The 9,938-nt window shown below is 55.5% G+C and overlaps 1 protein-coding gene across 1 annotated transcript; it reads right to left on the reverse strand.

Moving 5' to 3' along the window:
• Positions 1–2,533: 2,533 nt before the first annotated feature.
• On the reverse strand, positions 2,534–9,497 carry LOC133346541 (charged multivesicular body protein 6-like). The gene is made up of 8 exons (XM_061558192.1): positions 9,278–9,497; positions 7,382–7,491; positions 5,518–5,605; positions 4,666–4,752; positions 4,207–4,272; positions 3,890–3,970; positions 3,166–3,229; positions 2,534–2,665 (listed from the first exon to the last, which is right to left on the reverse strand). Exons 1-8 carry the CDS (start codon positions 9,344–9,346, stop codon positions 2,571–2,573), a joined length of 660 nt encoding a protein of 219 aa, XP_061414176.1. The 5' UTR covers positions 9,347–9,497; the 3' UTR covers positions 2,534–2,570.
• Positions 9,498–9,938: the final 441 nt, after the last annotated feature.

Raw genomic sequence — 9,938 nt, forward strand, 5'->3', positions numbered from 1 at the left:
ACATAATAATTTTATAAATTTTATTATAAACATAATAATTTTATTATGTTTATAATAAAATTTATAATAATTTTATTATGTTGTATTTTTTATTATTTTATTACTTCCCTTCTACGTGACTTTACCGAAAGAACCAAGAAGATGAATCCCTGCAGTCACGAAAGCTTTAAATCAAAATTTAGGGTACGGTTAGCGACCCTGGCGCGGCCGGGTACGGGTAAGGAATCAAAACCCGTTTGCGACCTCTGGCCCACACCCCCCCCTCCCCGTTCTCTGAATTAGCCCAGCGTGTTGTCGGGACGCCGCTGCGAAGCGAGTGTGTACCGCCCTCTAGCGAAATCGCTGCCTTGCCAAGAACTGCGCGCTTCCTCAGCCGGTGCGCGCAAGAAACGTCGTCTGTTTTTCTTCTAATTCTTCTTCAGAAGTACGGCGCAGGCATGGGCACCGTGCAGGAGAAATTTCGGAGGCGCGGGGAAATGTTGGTGCCACGACGCAGCCAGATGATACACCACGTGACGCGCCGCACGCCGAACATTGCGTCGACTGGAGGTGACCAGGACTTGCGATCGCCCTCCGTCTCTCTCTGTCTCTCTGGCGTCGGCAACGACCACCACCACGTGACTTTTCTTTCGTGTTGTGCGCGGTGCATTTAGCGCCACAGCGCGTGGATTTACAGCGTTTATGTTTGCTGGTGACCGTGAATTTCATATCGGAATCGCCTCCAGTGCTGTTGCTGCTGGCGGCAATAAAAGTTGTTTAAAAGTCAAAAGTCTCTCTCTCTCTCCGGCGGGTGGGTGGAGGCCGGCGCACGGAGAGAACCGTTGGATAAAAAATTGCTTTGTGGTGCACAGTTTGGCAGTTGGCTCAACAATGACATCGTGACGGGCGGTACATTTGTTTGTAAATGGTGCACGTTCTTTTTTGTAATTCTGTACCCTCGCCCCCCCGTCCGTTGTGTTTGTAAATTTGGTGACCAAGGTCGCTCTTGCAAATGTGACTCTGTGACTCTATATCCTGGTCTCACACGAATTGTCACCCTGGTTAAACAAAAACACATTCCTGCGGAGGGAGCTGGTAGGAACGTTGGGTTGCTCGGTCAATGGCCAGGGTCAACGACGGCGTGGTGTATTCCGCAAATATGGCCGACTGTGAGGGCGGGCACAAGTCGGCGTGAGTAGGTTAAACGTTGAGTTTTATAAGGGCACCACGGGGTGATCAGCCTCTCCCAATCCAGCCCCACCCCTCCCACCCAGCCCCTCCCTGCACGACGGACACAATAATCCCCTGTGGGCTGGTGTAACCAGGAGGTTCCTACCAGTATAATTACAAAATCAACTGAGAACTTGTTGTAACCCAGGTCTGCGGTGAAAGAGAGAAAGCAACACATGAACGACAACCCTGGCTGTGTCGGGTGGTGGCAGGTTTAATGACACATTTATATATTTACGCGATCTAACAAAAAAAACCCCGCATCATGAAACCGTATCTCAGTCTGCGTTGTGGGAAGCCCCCTCCCTCCGGCAGCGACGTCAGGCCGGGAATCGGCCACGCTCCGCCAACAGGGTTCCGGCGCGAGACGGCACATCTTCCCACCTCGCGATGACGGTAGCACTTTGTTCGGGAGAACGATGGGGGCCTTTCGGAGAGGGAGAACTGCAAGATTGTACATTTGTTTTGGTCACAGGGGCAGAGTTGAGGCGCCGTGCTGCCGCAGATGCAAACTGGCATCTGATCAAAGTCACCCGGTTTGCGCCCGAAAACCCGTCGGCTCTTCGAAGCCAAGCAAGGTTTGAGCCTGGGCAGCGCGTGGGTGGCGGGTGATCGCCACGACGCGCCACGCTGTGGGCAGCAGAGGGCAGTGCAGAACCGTACTGCTCTGCTCCCACGCCGATGCCACGCACCTTCACCACAGCCCGCACTGACCGGCGTGGTGAAGTATGGTCGCGTAAACCCCACGACCCACACGGCGTGGGGAGCGGGGGCCCTCATCCAGCAGTGGATTGACGAAAAAAGGCATGTGCATGTACACACGGAGATTACGTTCTGCCGGAACAATCCAGAACGCCGTTCCGAGAATAATTTTGGCGCCCAATATCGGTCCGATTATCGTGATAGAGGGTACAATAATAATCTTATATTAGTGTCCCCTATAGTCCTATACAAACGTGGGCTGTGATCAGGTTTATAAAAAGCTGTTCATAGGATTATAGGGCAATGAAGGAGTATTACAGATAGGCGTAACGTGTAGTCTGGTGGTAGTGCCTTACGCAAAATAATCCAGACTCCAAGCCAGCCTTGCAGCGCTCTGGAAAGCATCGGGTGGGAAATTAAACCCCCGGTGGCGCTCTGACAACGAAATAATAAACACGCGCACAGCAGTTCACTCGCGTACCACATCGTGGCTGGCACAATGGCCCTTATCGCTGCCTATAAAACACTCTCATTCTGTCCCACACACAGGCCCCCCACCCCCCCTAGCCCCCCACTCTCACTCTGTCCCACACACAGCCCCCACCCCCCCCCACTTAGCCCCCCCCCATAGCCCCTCCAACCCCTTAACGAGCGTTGGGTCACGATGCCACCATTGCCTCCTCTCGCCTCGATGAGTCGCTCGCCGCCGCCGCCGCCGCCTTGCCCTTGGCTTTCGCTCGCTCCCCCCGTCTCGCTGTTGGGGACGACAGAGAATCGAGAGAGCACGCACAGAGACAACGCTAGCGCCGTGTAGACTGTTGTGGGGGGCGAGGGGGGGCGGGGGGCTGAGTGGCCAGCACACAGGCCCGGCCGAAATATATAGGCGACAGCACGCACAGGCGCACTCGCAAATGCGCACGCAAAAACGGCACGTTGCAATCCTCCACAATCATCATTATCGTCATGCATGTCCGTCAAGTGTACACCCCGTGGCGGAGCGTGGTTGGCACGTGGCCCAGCACTGACACTTCTCGTAGCGGCCTCAAGGCGCACTTGGCCTGGTGCAAGCGCCGCATTGGTGACGTAAAACGCCACATGGATGGCAAACGGCGGCCGTTGCGTGCGCGCGCGCATGTGTAAGTACGTCTGTGGCACGTGCATAGGAATGCGTGCATTCTACAACGTGACACGAGGGTAGGCGCTCGCGCGAGTAGCTGCACGCCCGTGTGCGCTGGCGCAGCGTCTGCCACGCACCTTCCCTCTCCTCGTCTGAAGGTAGCTCCTCATCCGGCACGTCTGGCAGCTGCTGTTCCGCGTCCTGCCGACCGCATCGTCAACAGGGCGAGAGGAGCGAGGGTGAGAGCGGGCGAGCGGGTCGTACTGGCGTGTCGCTGGTGGGCGAGTTAATTAGCAGGCGAGGATTAACGTCGGTGCGTGCTCGCCGCAAGTACGTGTGGTCATGCAGACACGATTCCTTGCAAAAGGTTTCTGTTTGGTGTTTGTAACATTTCAACACCTGTTTAATGCCAGAAAGAGTAAAACCTATTCTTATAGCTGCGTGAGATGTTGATTGACCACACATGTGTGCGTGTGGTGGGTCGAGTGAGCGAGCGGTGACCCGAGTGGGAATGCGACAACGACGAGTGAGCAAGAGGGTGAGCGAGTGTCGGTGAGGATATGAGTGTGTAAATGAGGTAGCAGTTGAGTGATGGCCAAAGTGAGTGAGCGAGGTAGCCGGCGAACGAGCGAGCATGCCAACGAGTGAGCAAGCGATCGCGTGTGCGAGCAAGGTGAGCGAGCGGGACAGCGCGTGTGAGTGATTGAGGAGGCAAGTGACTTGGGTGTGTGCGAGAGTCGGTACACGAACGGCTGAGTGAGCGAGCGAGTGAGCGAGTGAGCGAGTGAGTGAGCGAGCGAGCGAGTGAGCGAGCCAGCCAGCGAGGGGGGGGGGGGGGGCGATTGCGGCGGCACGTGGCACCTTCGTGATCTCGTCCAGCTCGGCGAGCACCGCCTCTTCGTCCTCGTCGGAGAGACCGCCGGCCAGCAAGTCGTCGATTTGCTGGGAAGAACATCGCAGCGGGACACGGCGGTCGCCGCGGTCAGCCGACCCCGACAGGAACTCTCGCGCGCGAGCCAGCGAGAAAATAACATCGTCATCGAGCACGGGAGTGCGGGACTCGAGGCCACGTTGCCGATTTTTTTACGACACGGGACGGTGTCGCGGTGTCGCGGATGCGCCATCGGTTTTGCAAAAGTTCCGACGGGAATGCGAAACGCCGCAGTTTGTTCGCTCACCCGCTGATAGTCGATGGAGTCTTGCGTCTCATCCATTATCCTCTCCACTTCCTCGATCGACATCATCTGTGGGGGTTGTGACGCAGGCGTATGGGAGGGACCGCACACTCATCATCGTTATTGTCGTCACTGCCACCGTTTGTCGTCACACTCGTTATCGTCGCTGTGGTGATACTTCTCCACGATTTGAGCTTTGGGCTCTTTCGGTCTTTCAAGCCTCAACACACGAGTCAACAACTCAGTCGATAACTACGGGATTAAACACGATATTCGGTGGTGGTGCTGCTGTGCCGGCAGTGCTGCACAGGCACAAATCGCGAGGGACGTTTTTTTTCTCTAAGTGAAGACGGCCACCCTTGAACCGAGGGGCCCTCGCCACTGGGCGGAGGAGTGAAGAGGGGCAGTGAAGAGGAGGAGTGAATAAGAAGAGGGCGCTACCCCTCTCACGCCACGGCTCACCTCGTGCATCTTCTTCAGGCACTCGTTCCCGACCTTGAGTCCCTCGATGACCTTGGCCTCGATTTGGGCAAACTCGATGTCCTGGACCTGTGGTGAGGGACGAGCGGGGCAGAGTCAAGGATGCGATGGGGATGGCAAGAGAGAAAAGCAACGGGAAAGGGAATAAGGGATTGCCGAGAAACGGAAGTTCTCAAGACAGAGGGCACGGCTCAAGATGAGCAGCAGCAGGGAAAAGCTCCGGTGTGGGAAGGCGAGGAGAAGGACGAACAGCAGCAGAACGCATACGCGAAAAATGACACACGTAAGGAAACGTGCTCTTCAATTAATCAGCAATGTATATATACCTGAAACAACACACAGTGTCATGGGACCTCCTTTGCCAGTATCAAAATATACTAATAGGGTTTTTCCTCTTTTTTTCTGGCAACAAAGCTGATACCTTTTGCAAGAAATAATGTTTACATTAACCACAATACTTGCAGTGAAATGCAAACAAAAAACAATACTCTGATAATTTATGCATTGTCCTTGAAACTGATTGGTCCACACCAGAGACAGCTTTCTTTAGAGCCTAGTCTCATATGGTGTTCGACCAGATGACGCCAAAAGGCGCACAGTTCAAAGACAATGCACTATCAGAATAATGAGAGCTCGGGGTGAGCCGCTACATCACGGGACCTCCTTTGGTTAATGTAAGCATGATTCCTTGCAAAAGGTATCAATTTTGTTGCCAGAAAAAAGGAGAAAAACCCTATTAGAACACACAATGTGGCAACTTATAGTGGGGGGATTGCTGTACTAAGGGTCACAGTTCGTGTGCGATGCCGGCGGCGGGCTCTGCCAAACCCTTACCATGTGCTCCAGATTTCCGATCTGTGTGTCGGTTTTCTCCAAGAGTTGCTCCTGATATCTTTTCTTCTTGAGCAGAAGCATCGCTTTGCTGTTGAGGAGCGAGGCACAGGGTAAGGGCAGACCGTGACGTAGTACGCACCGATGCAAGAGGAGCGATTGTGGTCTCGCCACCCCCACAATTTGACGCGCATTCTAAGGTTGCGCTGTGCACATTTTCACGTCGTCCTTCCGACGTGTTGTCGCGTGTCGTTCGCCACGGTGTTTCACAGGGTTCTCGCCACGTACTGGGAGCTTCGTCGGGCAGTGAATTCAATCCGGTTCTATAAGAATCTCCCAGCACCGCGCCAGACTAGATTACACCACGTCTACAGCGTGCCTACACACCCCGTGTCACACCACCACTACACTCCTTTCCTACAAGCCACTCCACACCATGCCACTCCACTAGAGGCATACCGAAATTCGGTTTCAGCGCATTAAAGTTGGCAAATGGCCTCTTTCGGCATACTTTTGATTTTTTTACTTTCGGTTCCGGCCGAAAGTCCATTTTTAACTTTCGGTCTGGTTTCGGTCGTCATTCATCAACCGAAGATCTATTTTTAGAATATAACGCCAATGTTACGTCTATCACTCTGCCTATCGGCCGGTCAGTCGGCGCTAGGCAATCCTATGCGATAGGCTGCAAACACACACACACATCAGCAGCAGCAGCAGCAGCAGCTTGGGAGCGAGGTTACAGCCGCAACCACGGTCTGCTAATGTATATACGACCGGTCAACAGACGGCAGCCTGCATCTCCATCCGTGGGTGGAGCCTCTTTGGCGGGACGACAACAAAGTGCCTCTGTTGTCTGTTCCCAGCCGCCTGCCCGCCTTGGCTTGATGTGTTGCGTTTGCTTCAGTCTACACGCGTGTTCATACCGAGATTCGAAGTCTGACAATTAGAGGCCGACCGAAATTAGGTTTCGTTTTCGGCGCCGAAAGTTGGCAAATGGCCTCTTTCGGCATAGTTTTGTTTCGGCCGAAGCCAAAAAGTTACCTTTCGGTTTCGGCCGAAAGTCAATTTTTTACTTTCGGTTTCGGCCGAAACCAGAAATTCAGTTTCGGTCGGCCTCTACACTCCACAGCACACCACTCCTCGGCTACACAACCACGCTACGTCTACACACCACTCCATGCCCACACAACACAGCACTCCATCACCAGACCACGCCACTCCATGTCTACACACCACCCCACATCTAAACACCGCTCCACGCTTACACACCAAGACACTCCATCGCCACACCACGCCAGTCCACCCGACAGCACGCCACCACACCACCACACCACAGCGCTCCATCACCACTCCACTCCACCGCCAGTCCACCCGACAGCACGCCACCACACCACCTCACCACAGCGCTCCATCACCACGCCAGTCCACCACCACGCCACCTCACACACAGCACCACAGCGCTCCATCACCACACCACGCCACTCCACCGCCAGTCCACCTGACAGCACACCACCACGCCACCACACACACCGCACCACAGCGCTCCATCACCACACCACGCCACTCCACCGCCAGTCCAACCGACAGCACACCACCACGCCAGCACACACACAGCACCACAGCGCTCCATCACCACGCCACTCCACCGCCATTCCACCCGACAGCACACCACCACGCCACCTCACAAACTGCACCACAGCGCTCCATCACCACTCCACTCCACCGCAAGTCCACCCGACAGCACGCCACCACGTCACCTCACGCACCGCACCACAGCGCTCCATCACCGCGCACCCGCACCACTCCTCCACCACTGCACAACCACCTCACACACCGCACCGCCCCCCCCACCGCCGCCTCCGCTCACTCTTTCTTGCCGTCCCGGAGCAGCTTGCGCGCCAGCTCGCGCTCCTTCTCCAGCTGCAGGGCAATCCGCTTCTGGTACTGGCGCAGCTTGTCGCGCTGCTGCTTCAACTGCTGCACTCGCACGCGGGAATGGGGGTAGGGGGGGGGGGCGGCAGCAGGGGTACACCACGTGTCAGAAGTCTCCCTCAGCCCGCTCTGGATGCAACTCTGTGTTGAACTTCTTTCGCGCCGTGCGTAGCGCGACCGTGATGATCGGTTGGCACGATGAGCACGGTCGGCTACGTGCGGTGAACGATGCTGGACGTACATACAGAAAGGACAGGCGATGTTTCGGGCTATGGCCCTTCTTCAGAGTCCATGAGCCACCTGCCCGAGATGTTGCCTATGTTTGTACATTTTAAGGCCACTTTTTTGTAAGGGGGGTTTACCACGCAAGCCGCAGGCTGTCCACAACGCGGCACAGAACCCTCGCCACCCATCATGTCAACACCACCACCACCGTCATAACCACCACTACCACAAAGTCACCAACAACACTACCTACAAACACCATCATTGTCAGCACCACGACCACCCATCTTGTCATCACCACCACCAACACCGTCATCATAACCACCACTACCACAGTCACCACCACCACTACCTACAACCACCATCATCACCAGTACCACGACCACCCATCATGTCAACACCATCATCATCATAACCACCACTACCACAAAGTCACCACCACCACTACCTACAACCACCATCATCACCACTACCACGACCACCCATCATGTCAACACCATCATCATCATAACCACCACTACTACCTACAACCACCATCATCACCACTACCTCGACCACCCATCATGTCAACACCACCACCACCATCATCATCATAACCACCACTACCACAGTCACCACCACCACTACCTACACCATCATTACCACTACCACGACCACCCATCATGTCAACACCACCACCACAAACACCAATCATAACCACCACTACCAACACAAATTAATCACCACTACCACCATCATAGCCACGATCATCCATCATGCCATTACCACCACCACCATCATAACCACCACTACAATCGTGGCATCACCACAAACACCATCATAACCACACAACCACTCACAATCACTACAAACACCATCATCATCACCACCACCATTACCACCACTACGACAGCGTCATCATCAACAACACCACCACCACCAACAACCACCCACCATGTCATTACCACCGCTACCATTACCACCACTACCACAGCGTCATCATCAACAACACCAACACCATCACCACCAACAACCACCCACCATATCACCACCAACAACCACTCACCATGTCATTACCACCATGTCATTACCACCACTACAAACACCATCATCACCACCATTACCACCACCACCACAGCGTCATCATCATCAACACCACCATCACCACCACCAACAACCACTCACCATGTCATTACCACCACTACCATTACCACCACCACCACACCCTCATCATCAACACCACCACCAACAACAACCACCACCACCACTCACCATCATCACCACCATTACCACCACCACCACCGTTACCACCACCACCAACAACAACCACCACCACTCACCATCATTACCACCACCACACCCTCATCATCATCAACACCACCACCAACAACAACCACGACCACCACCACCACTCACCATCATCACCACCATTACCACCACCACACCCTCATCATCAACACCACCACCACCAACAACAACCACCACCACCACTCACCATCACCACCAACACCACCGTTACCACCACCAACAACAACAACCACCACCACTCACCATCATTACCACCACCACACCCTCATCATCATCAACACCACCACCACCAACAACCACGACCACCACCACCACTCACCAGCACCGCCCGGTCTTGCTCGGTGACTCGCGACGGCGCCCTGCGCTTCTTGCCAAACAGATTCCCCATTGTCTCCTCGTCACCATGACAAGGAGACCGTCCACTCTCCACCCTCCTCCTCCTCTTCTTCCTCCTCCTCTTATTCTTCTTCTTCTTGATTCCAATCCTCCTCCTTTTTTCACCTCTTCCTCCTACTACGCCCGGTCAACTCGCGCTTTCATTTCCCTATAGCGCATCGGCATAGGAGTCAGCGCCACGCCCCCCCCCCCCGCCGGCAGCACGTGACCGCCCCCTCGACCCCTGAGCCAATTGGGGGCGACGGCGTTGCTCGCGAGCCTGGGCGGGTATGCGCTTATCCGGTCTATGGATTTTAAAAGCGGTGTTGGGGGGGGGAGGGGGGTAAGGGGTAGGGCGAGGGGGGGGCAGGAGGAGGAGCAAGGGACAGGGGGAGGGGCAGGGCGAGGGGGTAGGGACAGGGGGAGGGGCAGGAGGAGGGGGAAGGGACAGGGGGAGGGGCAGGGCGAGGGGGGGGCAGGAGGAGGGGGAAGGGACAGGGGGAGGGGCAGGGCGAGGGGGGGGGGCAGGAGGAGGGGCAAGGGACAGGGGGAGGGGCAGGGCGAGGGGGGGGGCAGGAGGAGGGGCAAGGGACAGGGGGAGGGGC

The sequence above is a fragment of the Lethenteron reissneri genome, chromosome 3 (genome assembly GCF_015708825.2).
Source record: "Lethenteron reissneri isolate LAM-NWPU_2019-01 chromosome 3, ASM1570882v1, whole genome shotgun sequence".
In the NCBI taxonomy this organism is placed as follows: Eukaryota; Metazoa; Chordata; class Hyperoartia; order Petromyzontiformes; family Petromyzontidae; genus Lethenteron; species Lethenteron reissneri.